At 44.8% G+C, this 18,811-nt stretch overlaps 1 protein-coding gene across 3 annotated transcripts in view; it reads right to left on the reverse strand.

Annotated features, from left to right (window-relative positions):
* Window positions 1–18,278, reverse strand: part of FAM171A1 (family with sequence similarity 171 member A1) — a 134,654-nt gene extending 116,376 nt beyond the window's left edge. For all 3 annotated transcript variants that reach the window (XM_057733194.1, XM_057733193.1, XM_057733195.1), the window contains exon 1: window positions 18,026–18,278. In XM_057733194.1, the coding sequence (XP_057589177.1) occupies window positions 18,026–18,122 (97 nt within the window). In that variant the 5' untranslated portion in view covers window positions 18,123–18,278. The remainder of the gene's footprint in view (window positions 1–18,025) is intronic.
* Window positions 18,279–18,811: the final 533 nt, after the last annotated feature.

Below are 18,811 nucleotides of genomic sequence, written 5' to 3' on the forward strand. Positions count from 1 at the left end.
ATAAGGTGTGGCGAAATGGAAACTGCTTTTCAAGTTCAATGCCAGATATGACTGTATTATTTTTTTCCTTTTCCTTTTTTTTTTTTTGGTGACAATTGTTAACTGACTCGTTAGCAGACCAGTGTTTTCATGGCAAGCTAGGAAGTCACTCAGAGTGTTATCCAGAAAAATGACTTGTAATTAGAACCATACAGAAGAGGCCAGGGCTGGTCCCATCAAAAGCACGGAACAGGGCTGCACGCACCGGTGTCTACAACAGACCTCACGCACCGGTGTCTAAAACAGACCTACGTGTACGCGTCTCCATCTGGAGCAGCAGTCCTGCTCACTGAAGAGCTCACTGCACCCACTATACTGTAAACTCTGGCAGAGTGGGGATTGTGAATCTATTTTATACCGCCTGGTAAAGAGCAGGAGTGGTTTAATAAATATCCCTGAATGAGTGAGTGAATAAATGAAGAGCACTTAAATCCAAGTTCTCCCTACAGCACTCTGCATCTTACCTCTCTTCTTCTTTCTTTCCTTCTTTCTTTTTTTCTTTCTTTTTCAGATTTTTTGATATGGACCATTTTTAAAGTCTGTGTTGAATTTGTTACAACATTGCTTCTTTTTTATATTTTTTTTTGGCCCAGAGGTATGTGGGATCTTAGCTCCCCAACCAGAGATCGAACCTGCACCCCCTGCATTGGAAGGCAAAGTCTTAACCGCTGGACCGCCAGGGAAGTCCCTGCACCTTAACTTTCAATTCCTGCAAAGGTGAGAGAATTAAAGGGACCCCCAGTCCACTCCTGAATGACAAGCAGCCAACCCCCACCCCCACCCCCACTGAAATGTCTCTCCCGTGGCTCCCACAGGGACCACTGGAGGGCCCGTCTCCTCTGGAAACTAAATCGCTCCCACCCCATCACTACAATAGTTACCACTGGCTCCCTTATCTTGATCACTTTAGGACTTGGAAAGATAAACACAGCACATTCAATAACCCTTATGTAAACCAAGATCTAGGCATAAGTGGTTATTTTCAACAATGGGATTAATCCCCAAAATATACAAACAGGTTATGCAGCTCAATAACAAAAAAGCAATCAGCCCAATCAAAAAATGGGCAGAAGATTTAAACAGACATTTCTTCGAAGAAGACACAGAGACAGCCAATAAGCACATGCAAAGATGTTCAACATCGCTAATTATTAGAGAAATGCAAATCAAAACTACAATGAGATATTACCTCACACTGGTATGCATGGCCATCACCAAAAAATCTACAAATAATAAATGCTGGAGAGGATGTGGAAAAAAGGGAACGCTCTTACACTGTTGGTGGGAACGTAAATTGGTATAGCCACTATGGAGAACAGCATGGAGGTCCCTTAGAAAACTAAAAATAGAGTTACCATATGATCCAGCAATCTCACTTCTGGGCATATATCTTGAGAAAACCATAGTTCGAAAAGATACATGCACCCCAATTGTTCATTGCAGCACTATTTATAATAGCCAAGACATGGAAGCAATCTAAATGTCCATCAACAGATGAATGGATAAAGAAGATGTGGCACATATATACAATGGAATGTTACTCAGCCATAAAAAAAGAATGAAATAATGCCATTTGTAGTGACATGGATGGACCTAAGTGAAGTAAACCAGACAAACACAAAAATCATATGATACCGCTTATATGTGGAATCTTAAAAGAGAAAAAAAGATACAAATGAATTTATATACAAAACAGAAAGAGACCCACAGACATAGAAAACAAACTTATGGTTACCAAGGGGGAAAGGGTGGGGATAAATTAGGAGTTTGGGATTAACATATACACACTATTATATATATAAAATAGATAATCAGCAAAGACCTACTATATAGCACAGGGAACTCTGCTCAATACTTAGTAATAACCTATATGGGAAAAGTATCTGAAAAAGAATACATGTATATGTATAACTAATTCACCTTGCTGTACACCTGAAACTAACACAACATTGTAAATCAACTATATTCCAATATAAAATAAAAATTTTTTAAAACAACAACAAAAAAACACCAAAGCCTCCTCCTCCTGCTGCTGCAATTGACTAAGGAGGCTACCCTTTTGGTTGCTGTATTGTGGACACTTTCTCTTAACTCAATTGAAAAAGCAAGAAAAAGAATAGGGAAAGAAAGGAAAGGAGATCAGGAACAAAGACAGGTAACTGCCTTCTAAATAAATTACATGCGATTAGCAGAGGAGGCTCTGGTTACAGAAAGTTATGCTGGAAAAGCCAGGGCCTTTGATGTTGGACTATCTGGTTGAAGATTAACCAACTAAGCAGAATAGATGGGAAAAGAGGTTTTACAATAACTGGGGAGAGGAGGACAGATCAGGCGTGGCAACCGGTTCACAGACTTAGAATAACACCCACTACTCAGTATGCCCTGTGGGATGAGAGATGAGTTTATTAGCAAACTCAGCAACTCCACGGATACTTTTTCCAAAAAAAGAAAAAAACAAAAAACAAAAAACACAGCTCTCTTTCCAATGCTTTATAAATAAACTCAGAAGGCTTGGCTGCGGGTGCTGTCATTATTCTCATGTCCCCCCAAAAGCTACAATTCACACGGATCGGGGTGTGGCCCCGAGAGTGCCTCCTCCCCTCCAACTTCTCTACATGATTAATTCTTAGCCTTCAAGCCTGGACTCCAAAACCACTTTCCTAGGAAGCCTCTCCAATAGCCCAGTCAGTCATTCCCTCCCCTGCACCCCTGCATACTTTGCTTTTTATCTATGTCTCCCCCCAACTCCCATCCCCACCATGGGAGCTTGAGTTCCTGAAAAGAGGCGCTGGGTCTTAATTATCTTTGAAAATTATCTTTGAAACAGTGAGCGTGAATCCCTAAAGCAACTGAGAGGCACACTATGAAGAAAGCGGACGAGGGTGTGGGTGGGATGGCCACCTCCATGCTGTACCAGCACATGACTGAAAGCCACACTGTCTTTCATGTATAAAAAGGAATACTCTCTCTCCTGAATACCTCTCAAGATTATGAGCAATAAAACCGATCATGGACCTGAAAGCACTTGAATATCCAATGGATCCTAACATCGATGTTTTGGTGGTGAAAGGTAAGGCAAGCAGACTCTTTGTTGGATGGATGGATGGATGGATGGATGGATGGATGGATGGATGGATGGATGGATGGATGAACAGATGGGTGGGTATAAAGATGGGTAGGTGGATAGATAGGTGGTGAATAGATGGATGAATAGATGGATGGGTGGATGGATGGATGGAAGGAAGGAAGGCAGGCAGGCAGGCAGGCAGGCAGGCAGAAAGGCAGGAAGGCAAGGTGGTGACTGGATAGATGGATAGGTGGGTGGGCAGATAGATGTATGGGTGGATAGGTGAGTAGATGGGTGGATAAAAAGTGGCTAATCAGCCATGAAGCAGCTAACAGGAAGAAAAGACAAGGAAGCATCTAACTCCAAGTCCTTCCAGACCATTCTCTCAGGTAAACATCTCCCTAAGGATTCTGAATTTAGAAATGGGAAGACAGGAGCAGGGAATAGCCCCATATAATTAACAAAATGTGATCTAACAAGTACACATAAACAAGAGCCCTGGTCTGAAAGCTGGTAACTCCTTTCTCATATTTACTTAGCATTTACGTAGTATTTTAACATGTATTGATTTAGAATGCATAAATTTAATATTTAATGTGACAGCTAATAGATTTCTATCACGACACTCAAAGAACCATCATTATAGGTAATGATTCTGTCTTTAAATTTAAAAAGGCAAATGAAGTTTACCAAGACAGTTTAAAGAAACTGGTTCAAACCAGTAGGGGAGAAAGCTCATAATGGGAGCATTTTTTATCAGTTTTAACTTCAACCAAAAACCTAAGTTACAGCACAAGAATCAGTTCTAAACAAAATACAACGTGTGCATTAAAAGCCATTTTAACAGTCTGTTCTGCCAAGAGGTGAGTGAGCTAAAAGGATCACTTTCTGAGTCTAATTTCACCAGGCAGTCTTTACGTTTACAGTAAAGGAAAACAACGTATGCATAGGAGTATCTGCCAAGGGAGGTTGTTCAGGAAGGAGACAATTTTGCTGCGGCTTTACTAGCAACATTGGGACAATCCTGCAGGGACTCTGCCTGGAGAGCAGAGCCACACTTTAGAAGGGCTGCCTGTGCTCCAGCAGATGGGCTGTAAACTTGACCAGACTGCAGACCCTGTCCCCTCCACACTCACCAATTGAATGCATTAACTTCTCTATTCCTTTCCCATATGTTTTATCACACAGTCACAAACATGTCCAGCAGATGGTAGGTAACAAAGAGAGAAATCGATCAGCCGAGCAAAAAGTGAAAAACCTTGTTCTAAAGGAGGCATCGAGAAAGCAACCTCCAATTAGATGGGAATATTTTAAATAATCGAATGATGGGAAACACAAGTAACTTCTTTCATGTCATCCTCAAGAAGCACTGCCCTTTTGTATTACAATATTTAGAATAATAGACTTGCATGGATCTAATGCTATTCCGTTTTCCTAACTTGGAATAATCAGAGACTTTCTTAATAACAAAAAATATTGACACAATAATAGAGCGATCAGAAGTTCTCAGAGGATGATTTTTCTACCACATTAAACACCAAACAAATGCAGGGCTCTGAGGGTCCACATTCAGGCCTCAGACTGAACAATCCTATCTCATGAGCATCACCGCAAGAAAATGTTCCAAGTTCAGAAAAAATCCTCTCCCTTTTATAAAATTTCTATTTTAATATAAACAACAGAAAGGGTATCCATGCCACTAAATCTGTCAGTCTGGGTAGAAGTCCAAAGAAGTCAGACAAAGGACTTGGGGAAAGAACCTCCACTAAAAGGGCAACAGTGTGTACAGCAGGGAAACCGAACACAGGTGTCACTGTTTTTTTGCATGGCTGCAGCTTCTATAAAAAGCAGGCAGCGCTGATACCGAATAAAAGTTAGGAAAGGCCATATGAGGGAAGAAATAGAATTGAAAAAAGAGGATCTGACTCAAACACCCACTTTTTCCCAAATCCCAGTGTGGATCTCTGGAAGAGCTCGGGTCTGTGAAATCTACAAGTGGACATGCACGTGCATCTGAAACGCCCAACCTGCATTTCTATCGGTTAATGGCACAAGCAGAGATGAGACAAGCCTCTCTGTCTCAATTTCCAAACGATATACCCAGTCTTCAGGGGAGATTTTAAATCTCAAGAAATTTCACTTTTTACAGTAGGTCATCTCTTGGTATGCTCCACTCATTCAAAATGTCTGACTTCTGTGAATAGATATGTTTAGAACCTAACTTTAAAAAAGAATATGAGAATACTTTGAGAAATTGAATCAATATACTCATGACTCAAAAGGGTTAATGAAGTGTCCCCAGTAACTTCTAGAAGCTGCTTAGTCATTAAGAGATCCTGGTACTTGCTGGAGTGCATCAACTCTTGCAACGGCATCTATGCTAAGGTTCCCTTTAAAGAGGAAAACAGGCATCAGAACAGCCCTACAGAACCTCCAGCTCTGCATTGGCAGGATGCAAAACAATAGACCCTGGAAGAGTTATTCTTGCTTTCTTTTTCTCTATTTCTTCTCCACCCTGACATACACACACACACACCCCATGGCTTATCTGGTTGATATGCGATCAAGTGGTTCTACATGATCAGACGGGATACTCATTGAGGAGATAATCAGGTCATGTGAAAGACTTTAATAAAATATCAAAGAAAAATAAAAGTCCACACTAAAATACTGTGGAAAATAAACAGACCTAATGGTGAAACCTTAATTTTGATTTCTAAAAGTGCTCCAACACTCTTCAAAACTAAAGCCACTACAGCTGGAAAATGAAATGTATGCACTATATTGTCTGTCTTTCAATCTATTATCTACCTATCTACCTACCATCTATTTATCTATTATCTATCTATCTGTCTCATATATATAAATCTGCCCACCAAAATGGCCAAAATTAAAAAAAAAAAAAAACTACCACTACCAAATGCTGGTGAGAATGTGAAGCAACAAAAATTGTCACATACTTTTTGGTGGGTGTATAGAAAGATACAACCAATTTGGAAAAAGGCCTAGTGGTTCCTTATAAAACTAAACATTCACCTACCCTATAACCCAGTGATTCTGCTCCTAGATATTTTCCCAAGAGTAATGAAAACATATGTCCAGAGAACAGCTGTATAAAATGTTCACAGCAACTCCATTTACAATAGCCCCAAACCAGAAACAACTTGTGTGTTTATCAACAGGAAAATGGATAAACACACTGTAGAATATTCCTCCAGGGGAATACTATTCAGCAATAAAAATAAGCGATCCATTGGTACAAGCAACAAATGGATGGATCTGAAAAAAATGTTGTGGTGAACAAAAGAAGCCAGGGTCCATACTGTATGATTCCATTTATAGGAAGTTCTAGAACAGGAAAGAAAGTAATCCATGGTGGAAAAAAAATCACAACAGTGGCTTCCCCTAAGGGGCAGGAGCGGGGATTTACTAAGAGGGGCATGAGGGAACTTTCTGGAATGATATTCCATATTGTAATGGGATTTGGGGTTGCACAGGTAAATGCATGCGTCAACATTTAAGATTTGGGTATTTCCTTGTATGTAAATTTTCCTATGAGAAAGAAATCAAACAAATATTGAACACTAATTAATGATACACATCCTGCAGCATTTGGAAGGAAGGGCACCGATATCTGATACATGCTTTAAAATTCATTGAAAAATGAGATAGATTAATGAATGGATAGAAAGATAAATGAATTGGTAGATACGTAATAAAGCAAGTACAGTCAGATGTTAATCATAGAATCCCAGTGGTGAGCATGGAGTATTACCTGTAAAATTCTTTTTAATAGACAAATATTTTCATGAAATAAATTGGAAAAAGAATCTATCATACTCCCATAATGGCATCATTTAGAACTTTATTTTCAGGATCATTGTATTGATGTAAGCAAAGAACTGAGAAGGTTTTTTCCAAGAGTGAAAAAGATTAAACTTCTGCAAGTACGTTCAAGTACCAAATAAACACTGTATTTCACACCTACTTTGAAGTGAATAAAGCCCCCATTTGATGCCTAAGGAGAACAAGGGCATCTCTGCAATCCAAACATACCTGAAGGGCTGTTTCGTAAATAACCACATCCTTCCCCACCCCTGACTCTCCAACTGCTGGGTTCTAACAGGTTTCTCTTGTTACATAAACACTTTGCCAGATACTAATGGGCTTTTAACACAAATCAGAAGATACTCCCAAGCCCAGCTGGGTGTAACCCCAAATCCCACCCTGCTGGATTGAACCTCCCTCAGGAGCTCATGAGAGTTACTGATGAGACCCCCTTATCGCTTCTGCACATCTGCATCCCACACAACACCAAGCCCAGGAGATGCTCTTAGGAGATGCTCAGAAGTAACTGTTCAGCATGGCTTTCCAGTGAGTGAAGCTGAGACTGCCTGTCAGTATTACACTGATTTAACATGAAGCATAAGAGAGACTGCAAATATTTACTGTTCAAAGAATTTAGTAAACCTCAGTTATCGAAAGAAACTTCACTTCCAGGTTCTCAGGGTCAAAATGACAAAACTCAGAACCACTTTAAACACAGAATTTGGTACTGCATAAGCTGCCTTAGTTCACATGGGCTCCAGAGTTTAAAGCTTAATCCACAGAGTTCAGGGTCCTAGAGTCTCAAGGGCAAGAAGGGACAGAGAAGACTCTTGTGTAAGAGCCCTTCTTGAGACTCTTGGAGAGGACACCCTCAGTTGCCTTGTTCCCTGCTCCCTTCAACATCTGCAGCAGCTGGGAAATCTGCTTCCCACCCCTCTGTCCACTGCAGACGCCATGACCCACCTTTACACTGTGGCTGATGCAGGCAGGATGAGATGCCCAAAGCCGTCCCCGACCTCACCCTGGAACGTTCAAATATGTCACACTGAAGAGCAAAAAGAGCTGCAGAGGTGATGAAGGCTATGGACTGGAAGACGGGGAGATTGTCCTGGGTTATCCGCTGGGCCTGACCTAATCACACGAGCCCTTAAAAACCGAGAACTTTCTCTGGCCGTGCTCAGAGAGATGGGGCAAAAGCAGAAATTAGAGAGACGTGACCTATAAGCAGGACTCCACGTGCTGCTGCCGGTTTGGCAGTGGAAGGGGCAAGATGACAAAGGATACACGTGGCCTTGAGGAGAGAAGAAAGGCTCGTGGCTGTCAGCCAGCAAAGAGACAGGGACCTCAGCTCTCTCTCTGCGAGGAACTGAATTCTCACAACTTGAATGAGTTTGGAGGCGAATTCTTTCCCGGAGCCTCCGAGAAGGACCATGGCCCTGCTGATGCTTCGATTTTGGCCTTGTGATGCCCTAAGCAGACGCTCAGCTGAGCTGTGCTGTTCCCACCCTTCCTACCCACGCAAACTGTGGGATAACAATGGTGTTACTTCCTGTCGCCAGTTTGGGGAAACCTGGAAAGGCAGCCATAGAAAACGAATGCAATGGCCCTTAAAATAGCTGAGGTCCCCCAACAGGTCTTCTGGTATCTTTATTTTTTTGTTTAGACCAAATATTCTCTGGACTGGACCATCTTTCACAAACAAGGCTTTGAGGCTACCCACTTAGCTGTCCTGCTTTTAAGAACAACAACGAAATGCCTGGAGTTCCTCCCTTCGATGAACTCAGTTCAGCTATTCGGGGGCTGAGCCTGTGATGACCAATGAGGATGAGGTTCTGTTGGAGGACTGTGTGAATGTAAGGCCTCTGGTCCAGCCCAGCACTTGCTAGCATCATGGACGGGTGACCATATGATATGGAAACCACAGCATACGAAGCCAAGCGACCCAATTTCAAGCTCTCCTTGGGACATGTTCTGGAGGATCAAACAGCAAGCTTAAATTTGACATCTGGGATCAAATACAGTCCTCCAAGTATGGTCAGACCAGCACATGACACAGCAGGCTTACATCCTAATCTGCCTTCTAGAAACCACAAATTCAAGGCAGCCCAAGATCACTCTGGAAGTTTTGGTAACCAAGTCATACTTTCTATTCACTTTTTATTTGACTAATCTTAACAGTTACCTAAAGATATAAGTCTTTTCCCCATTGATTTAAAAAAAAAAAATGTCTTTCTTTCTATTCTGCAATTTTGTTGTCTTTAACTCATAGTTACTGCCTCGGGAGAGGTTGGTGGGTTTGGTTTGGTTTGGTTTTGGATCTAAATCTTGCAAGCAACCTGTCATAAACTGAATGTTTGTGTCCCCCACCCCCCACCCCCCCAAAAAAAATTCATATGTTGAAACCTAATCCCTAATGTGATGGTATGTGAAGATGGGGCCTTTGGGAGGTGATTATGTCATGAGGGTGGGGACCTCATGAATGGGATTAGTGCCCTGATTAAGAAGAGAACTCAGAGAGCTCCCTCACCCATTCTGCCGTGTGAGAACACAGCAAAAAGACGGCCATCTACGAACCAGAAGTGAGTTCTCACCAGACACTGCATCTGCAAACACTTTGATCTTGGACTTCCCAGCTTCCCAAACTGTAAGATATAAATTGCTGCTGTTTATAAGCCAACCAGTCCATGGTATTCTGTTATAGCAGCTTGAATGGACTAAGGCACCTGCCTTTTGTCTTTATTTCATAAAAAACTATGATCAATATCCCTGCAATGCACTCATTCAAATCATTAATAAAATATTATTAGAAATCAACTATAAATTATAAACAAACAAATTAAGCGTAAGCAAATAAATAGAATGTTGTTAATAATAAAATATTAAGACCCAAGCTACACATGCCTTAATTCTCTCTGTTAAGATAGATTTCCATTAAAAAACGCTATTGTTGACCCTTCTCTCTGAGAGATCTAATTACTAATTGTGGTGCTAAGGAAACAGACCACGACCATACTTGACTAGGACTGGTATAAAGTCATCCATGAGACTGTGCTACTAATTGCTGGTTTGAAAGCAGAGGTCTTACTCACAGGACTCACCTATGGATTGAGGCTAGCTTTCATCAAAGCATTTCTGTTCAGCTCTGTCAAAGTTACATTAAAAATCTTTCCTCCGATATGAACTCAATAATGTTTCTATTCGAATTTCGAGCTCTAAAAAGGAAGTCTAGGCAAATGAAATGTTCATTTGACTTGGACATGGTTGTCTCTTCTCATTTCACTCATACTTCTCTACCCCTGTGGGGTGCAGCTCAAAACCAAACAAATAAGAAACCAACCAATCTTTTATAACCTCAGTACTCACTTCCAAGTTAATTTCTCCTAAGCCAGATTTTCCAATACCATTGGTCACTTCCCATGATCCCAAAAGATCTTGCCAGTTCTCATATTTGAGTATATTTATATGCTTTATATAAAGTCAAGCTTCAGTGAAGAGTTCAAACTATTTGAACATATTAAGTCCATATCTGATCATCTCATGACCCCACCCAATGTAAGTACTGTGAGTTGTACTTAATTGTTTCTGCAATTATTATTCAGAGCTTCAGCTGATACTGGAAATCACTACGGCACCAATACTGTCTGACCAGTGCTGTCCCTGCTGAAATATATGATCATCAAAAGGATATCACTTATCTAACGTACAACTTTTAGGAGCTCTAAGTGATGTCCTGTGTGCTTATGCCATCTCAAATACAACTTCCTGGGTCCTACTGTGGACAGATGCGTGACATTTCTAGAAATAAACATAATAGACAACTTACAGCAGGATTTTGGTCATGCACGTGTTAACGGGTTTCATCTTATTCAAGAGATTCTTGCCCAATTACATTAAAGTACCTTGGTGATGTCCTTCTTATTTTTCCATTTCTTCTCCAATTGGATTGTAAAAAGTGGAAAAATAAGTACCCCTAAGTAATCAAGATTACCCCCAAATATACTGTCCCCTCCACACCACCCTTTTCTGTCTAACAAGTGTTTAGCATAGCGTCTTCATACAGCAGATGCTCCACATTTAGGATTTTAAGAACAGAAAAGACGAGCATGGCTGTGAGGGAAGGGAAGTGAAGATGTATAGCCATCACCCAGGGGACGAGGATGGAACATTCTAGCTGGAGGAGATGATTTAACTCGGCAAAGAACAGGAGATAAAGTTGGAACAGGCACGTGAGGAAAGGCCAGACGTCATAATTTAGACTCCATACTTTTGGCAACAGGAAAAGGGTAAACGTTTTCCTGCAGGAGAGAAACATGAATAGAATGGTGTCTGAAGAGGGCCGCGTGGAGAAAGCCTAGGCTGAAAGAACAGACTGTGAGAGAGAGAGAGAGAAAAAGAGAGAGAGAGAGATGCTGCTATCCAGGAGGACCTGCGAAGGCAAAGGGGGCCTGGGAGAGAAAATGAAGAGAGATGAGTGAAGGAATGTTGATGAGATGGAAGGCGAAGGCAAGAACGATGCCTTAATCCAAGGCAAGGTCTTCAGCCTGCAAATAACAGAGTCATTCTCTCCCTTTCTCCAATCTCCATCTACCTTTAGGCCAAAGCCCTGAAATCAAGACAGTTCAAGCTTCTGTCCACTCTTGGGTCAGTTCCTTGGGAGGAGACACTTCATCATCCTTCCCCTTCTCCCAGCCCCACATCACTCCAGCAAACCGCCAGCGAGCCCTGCAGCGGGCGCGCTGGGTCCTGTGCCAGTGCCACGTGGCTCCCCTCCCTGGGACATGCTGAACTTCAGTCTTTTGCTCCCAGTGAGAGAGAAACTGCAGGAGACCAAGCAGCCTCCCTCTTCCTGTATTCCGCAGTCGGGGCAGTGTCGAAGATGATTCGTGCGCTTCCACACTGCTCTGTCCTCCGCCTGCAGGAGGCATCTTTTTTTTTAATTAATTTTTATTGGAGTATTGTTGCTTTACAATGTTGTGTTAGTTTCTGCTGTACAGCAAAGTGAATCAGCTATACATATACATATATCCCCTCTTCTTTGGATTCCCTTCCCACTTAGGTCGCCACAGAGCACTGAGTGGAGGTTCCTGTGCTGTACAGTAGGTTCTCATTAGTTATCCATTTCATACATGGTAGGGTATATATGTCAATCCCAATCTCCCAATTCACCCCACCCCCTCTTCCCTGCAGGGGGTGTCTTTAATTGTTCCCATGGTCCCAGGCCCCGGAGCTGGTGGGGCTCATTTGCCCAAGAGAAGCAGAAAATCATTAAGGAGATGTGCTAAGCCTCTGAGACAACACCCGGGAGGCCAGTCCAAGGTGGGGGGGGGGTCCCCCCATGATTTTATTACATGAAGGCATCCAGGGCTGACGGTGACATTCAGTCGTAACTTTCTTTTAGCTCATTTAGTTACCAATAGGTACATTTCAACAAAGATTAGGGCCAAGTTTAAAAGGAAGCCAGACTTCTAAGAGGTGTCCTAGTCTCCCTGCAGGTGTGAATAATCTCAGCACTAGAAGGACTGCAGATAATTGGATGCACCTTGCTTACAAATAAATATCACAGCCCACTGAGCTCCTCTGGGGGAAGAACGTTATTTTGGTGGTGGCAGTGGGGAGGCCCTTAAAGGCTTTCCCCAAGGAGCCCCAATAGGGTTCCAATTTGGCAGAATTTTGTTAAACAGATGCAAAAAGCCTCCAAATGTTATCTTCAGCAGCTTGGTCCCCCAAAGTGGTCCATGCTGTACCATTACCCTGGCTGTATGGGTGCATCTCCTCTCACAGTCCTTGGGGTTAGTGTCTGTATTGGTTTCCCATCGCTACCATAGCAAAGTACCACAACTCAGTGCCTTATAAGCATATGAATTTCCTATCTTATAGCTCTGGAGGTCAGGAGCCCCGAACCAGCATCACTGAGCTAAAGTGAAGATGCTGGCAAGACACCATTCCTTCTGGACACCCTAGGGGAGAATCCATTTCCTCGCCTGTTCCAGCATCCAGAGGCCACCTGCATTCCCGGACACGTGGCCCTTCCTGTCTTCACGGCCGGCAGTGAAACATCTTCATCGTCTCTCTGACCCTCTGCTTCTGTTGTCCCATCTCCTTCTCTGACTCTGACCTTTCTGCCTCCCTCTTAGAAAGATAATCCTGGATCATCTTCCCATCTGAAGATCCTTAACTTGATGAGCTCTGCAAAGTCCTTCTTGCCATGTAAAGTACTATCGTGTTTTCAGGTTCCAGATATTAAGACACGGACACCTTTGGGGGCCATGATCTGCGGTGGCCAGAGAACACCATTATCTGAGGTCCCCTCACTTCTTTCAGCCGGGGTTTCCTCATCTTCAGAACAAGAAGTACAAACTTGACTTTGAAGAGCCTTCTGATACAATATAAATGCATCTACCTGGATGTAAAGACATCTACATAAACGTGCTCTACATATGCACCGTTACAGTTACCAACTGTATGGATTATAAGGTAGAGAAAAGATCTAAGGGGACACCCAGATTTTGAGTCCAGTTAATACAGAACTTAAGGTGAGCTGGATTGGAGACGAAGGTTGGCAGGGAATAGGGAATCTCTATGGGTTAATAGATTCTGCAAAGGGTAAAGGAAAGAAAAAAGAGCAAGGGTTTGCAGCCTCACTTTTATCCGAGAGGAAGGGGAGCTGGCAAATCATTTCAAACAGAGGCTTGGCCAGAGGAAGGTGGAGTCGCCTTAAATATGCAGACTGAACTGTTCATTTTAAGGGAACTTATTATGAAACCCTTTCTAAAGTGGTTAATTGCCTCAAATGCTGCCTATTTATAAGTTTGACTTTACAAAAGTACGTAATGGTTTTCTGAACGTAAGGCATACCATTGGGTCACAATGTAGAATTTTTAAGAACAATTATTTCATACAATGAGCTGGTCTATTTAGGGTGCTGAAGCTTACTTTTAAAAATACTTTTAGAATACATTCACTTCCATTTTTGCTGGAAGTGAATAATTTAGCCAGGACTGTGGCCCTTAAAAGTCCTGAAGTCATATTTGGTGAAATCAAATGAAAATGACTTGTTTACAATATTTCTCTATAACTTGATCAAACTATAAAAGTATCATTGAAGGATGTGTGTTATCACAGGACAAATTCTTCCGACTAAACTTCTGCAATGTTTTTATATCCAGTTTTTCCTTCAATATACAGTTTTATACACGTCCGTTGTCTGTCCAACTTATTTCCATGTGCTTTTTCAGTAAGTAGCATTTACTAAAACTACTAAGTATTTGCCAACAATAATAAAGATAAACAGATTCACAAAGATATCAGTAATTTGTTTAAAAGGAAGGCTTGATTAAAACTTAGTACTTTCACTTGCAAGCTATTAGTTCAGAAATCCATGCGATATTTTCTTTTTGGTTAGATTTCTAAGCTAATAAGCTGTAAGTTTCCAAGTATTACAGGACAAGTACAAATAGGATACAAAAATAATTCTGAAAGTCATTTCAAAGACTTTGCCAGAAATTCCCCAGACACTGCTGTTGCTTCTGCATAGAATTCCCACACCTGGCTTGCAAGGAAGCCCAGCAGTCTTGGCAAGTTCAAGTCCTGCAGTTTCCCAGGATGTGAGCCCATGAGTTTTATTTAGATGTTATGCTCTTAATATACTGTTAGCATAAGTCATGCGTGTTGGATGATCCTCTGATAGCTTACATCCCTTCCTGGTCTTTCAACTGGTCACGATGTTCTAATAACCGAAAGTGAATTTGGCCAAGAATAGACCTCTGGCAGAGAAGACAGACAGCCAACCATTCACCTCAAATGTTATGACAGATTGTAGCTTTTCTGAGATGAACAAAAAGTTAGCACATCATTGCAAAATACCTTACTGTTAGACAATGAGCAGCTGCCTAGCTCTGACCTTGCTTTTGGCACATGAAGTGAGCGTTGGGGTTCAAAACTACATCTCCATAGAACACGTCTGCACAGCTTCCGGCTCTTTAAGTAGGACCCCCCTCTATCAAGCTGGTCTCAGCGTGCAGTTGTGTAAGAGATGGAGAAAGTCAGAATTGGTGGATACTTGTGAATAACGGTTTCTGTAAAATTCCCAGAAAAAAAAATTAGATACTATAAACACTTCTGGGCAACTTAGATGAAAACACTTCATAAAAACACGCAATCATATGTTGCAGCTGGTTCAAATTCATGATCAGCAAAGCCAAACCTCATGGTGACAGCTAACGGATGCTTCTGAAATCCCTTTGCTGATTCAAAGCAGCTACAGCAGGAAGGGCCAAAGCTTGAATTTTATCTTGAATATATAAAGAGCAAAGTGAGGCCAAGAAATTTTGCAGATATCAGTTTCCTCAGATGACATAAAAAAAGATTCCTTTAATAAAGAAGGTGTCATTTAGCCCTAGGAATCTAATTGGAATGCTCTGGTCTATGATTTGCGCGTTTGAGGTCTCTAAGTAGTCCTTCTAATCTAAACTTGGTTGGTGCATAACATCTCTGTGAGCACAAGGCATGTTCGAAGTATGATTCATAGGGAATTCCCTGGTGGTCCAGGGGTTAGGACTCCACGCTTCCACTGCCGGGGGCATGGGTTTGATCCCTGGTCAGGGAACTAAGATCCCACACACACACACACACAAGTATGATTCATGAAACAGTTTCTACAATAAAAGCAAAACTCTTACAAATTAGGTTTCCAGGAAGGTAAACATTGACTTTTTTTTCTTTACAATGCATGTGCGGTGCCCTACAGTATAGGTACTAGCCTAGCTGTCTTCAATCCTTTACCCTTTCAACACTACCAGAGCACCAGCTCTGTGCAAAACCATCTACAACCTGCTGTGGAAAATGCAAAGTGAAATCAGAGGTAGCATTTGCTTTCATTGGGTATGTGATCCCAGAGAGCAGAGAAGATGTGAATTTAAAAACTACGTTACAAGATAAGTGTCAAGATGGTTTGAAGAACTCACTGAGGTGAAGGCAACCTTCTAATGTCAAAGGAGCAACTGTCCATTCCCTGAAAAATGGTACTCACTCAACATCCAGATGCCAGGTAGTGAGACCCTGAGTTCCAGCAGAGCTCCTGGACTTAACTCTCTAAAAAGTCATCCTATACAATCAAGGAAGTAATCCTTGGGAAAAAAATACTCAGAGATAATTGATCTCCCACTCCAACCATACCACGTACGAAGGTACTCCTAGCCGTGCATAAATATCTCACAGGCTGACTTTTTCTCACTCACTGCATGGAATATTCCATTTCTGAGACTTTAGTTACCAGGTAAGATTTTAAGCAGCAAGATCTCTGTGAAATGTGGTCTGCGACCTATACCTAGCAGTTTTTACGACTTTTTTGTTCCAGTTGAGGCCATGCCTTCTCCTATTTTATAAGTGCACGAACTTAATGTTTCCATATTCCTATTTCAAGAGCAAAACAAAAAATTCCACCCATTCTTTGGAATTAATGGCCTTGTTGAAACACAAATACCATATTCATTAAAGTAGCTGATTCAAAGAGCAGTAGAGGATTAATGAAAGAGGCTACAATTCAACACTGATGAGCTAATGTCCCAAACATTCATTTCCTCATGAAGAGACACACGGAGTCTCTTCTGTACCTTGCCAATGTTCCCCCTTCCATAACACACGTTACTAAATTTATACACAACTCAGAATGGTGCTATTCCATCACAGCCATAGAAAAGGCGATGCATGAAAGAAATGCCAGCAAACGATACAGCAAGTGATGAATATGAACACCTTCTTTAATTCAACATGTAGGTACCAAACCAAACCCAGCGGACTGCGGGTAGAACCTCCCTTCCCTGTTGCAACATCAGAGGTGGAAAACCACCAGAGTTCTCTGCTCCCAGGCACACCGGGCTCTGAATATTTGCCATAAGGGAAGAGGGTGAACATGTGGAGAAGGGGGCAAGGCAGGGTCCTAGCAAGAGGATGGAGCTAGCTGGGATGGAGCGCTCCCGGTGTATTCCGTCTGCAGGGCAGACTTCACAGAACACACACCTTTCCTCGAGGAAAGAACACGGGCAAGGAGGCTGGGGGTGTCTCCAGGGCTGCAGGGAACCTCTCCAAGGAGACCAGAGAGGCCCAGCGAGGCCCGGCACTGGTGTCCTGGGTGGATGCCAGATGTTCATCTGCCGCGGCCTCACTCACGCTTTTGAAGAGCCAAGCAGCAGAGAAGCACTCGATCTAGACCCCACAAACGCGTGCAAAGGAAGCTTCAGGCCTCCCCCCCAAATAAATTCTTATTGTGAAAACAAAAGACAGGCTCGTGGCCATTCTCAGAGGCGACTACATTCCTCCCAGGGCTGGAAAGCAGATTTGCAGAGGCCAAAGATTAGACAAAAGGCCTGAGCTGGCGACACACAGCCCTGGAGATGATTTTTTTTCTTTAATTGATTAGGGCCTCCCAGTTCCAGTTCTTTCTCCCCTTCCGGGGATGATTCCTGGACCACCGAGCAAATCCGTTAAGGCCTGGAAAAGACGTCGGGTAGGGAGGGGGAGGAGACCCCGAAACTTTCCCAAACTGCGGCAGGCTGCAGGCGGGCAGCGGCCGCGGACCTCGGGTCCCGGGGCGCTGGGGGCACCCCAGGGGCGGCGGCCACCCCCTCGGCCTCCGCAACAAAAAGGCCGAGCGCAGCCTTCGCGATCAGGGCTTCGAGAACACGAGCCCCGAGGTGGGGAGCGGGCGACGGCGACCCGGGGGCTGCCGCTCTCGCCCGGGCGGAGGAGGAGACGGAGCCGCGTGTCCCCGTCGCGCATAAAGGACCTTCGGATGCATCCAAACCAGCCACCCGAGGCGGCCACAGCTGATGCCACCCGCACCGCCGGCGGCCCGCGGGCCCCCGGGAGCATCTGCCCGGGGACCTCGGCGCCCCCGGGCGGCGCCGCCCCCTCGGGAGCGCGGCGCGGGGGCTGCAGGCCCGGCGGCGGCGGCTCGGGCTCGGGCTCCGGCCGCCGTGGCGACACAATGCGGCCCGGGAGCCCCGCCGCCGCCGCCTCTGCCGCAGGCCCGCGGCCGACACAAAGCCCGCCGCCGGCCCTCGCGCCTCCCGGGGCCAGCCGCCGCGTACCGACCTTGGGCTCCGGCGCCGGGTTCCCGCAGCGTCTTGGTCACCGCCTTCCAGACGTTGCAGCCCAGCAGACAGAGCAGAAGCGCCGCCGACCGGCTCATCTCCGCGCCGCGGGAGCCCGGGCGGCGCGGGCTGGCCGACCACCGGCTCGGAGCGGCGCGTCAGGGGCGGCCGGCCGCCGCGCCTCCGTCCATGTCGCCTGGCTCCGCGCGCGCCGGGCCAGCCGCCCGATTGGCCGCGCCCCCGCCCGGCGCGGCGCCGGGCCCCGCAGCCCACGGCCGCTCCCGCCTCCGCGCGCCCCGGTGGGTTTCCCCGAAGAGCCGCCGCCGCGCCGCCGCCGCCTCCTTAACCCCTTCGCGCCCCGGCCCGCCGCGGCGCCCAGGCCCCGGGTCGTGGTGCCACCTGGCGGCCGCGCGCTCCCGCGCCCCGCCCGTGCAGCCACCCCCTCGGGTCCCCCCCGCGCGCCCCCCCTCCGGCCGCCCCGGAGCCGTGAACGCGACCTCGGCGCCCAGACCGCCCCGCCACCCCCGTTCCCCGCCGCTTGGGCGTTAACACCACCTGCCTTTCAGGCGGCTACCCTTGCACCTGGCTAGGGGACGGCCCTCAGGAGGCACTGGGGGCTCCCAGCGTGACCCCGCTCGGTTTCCGCAGGATCGCGCCATCCTGCAGCTCTTCCTGCCCCAATCCACCCGTGAAGCCCAGGGGAGATTTGACACCCAGCGTCGAAGGTCGGCGGGAACAGAATCCCCCAGCCCATGTACACTGCAGGCAGCCCTCAGCGCCTGAGTGT

The sequence above is a fragment of the Hippopotamus amphibius genome, chromosome 4 (assembly GCF_030028045.1).
Source record: "Hippopotamus amphibius kiboko isolate mHipAmp2 chromosome 4, mHipAmp2.hap2, whole genome shotgun sequence".
NCBI classification, from domain to species: domain Eukaryota; kingdom Metazoa; phylum Chordata; class Mammalia; order Artiodactyla; family Hippopotamidae; genus Hippopotamus; species Hippopotamus amphibius.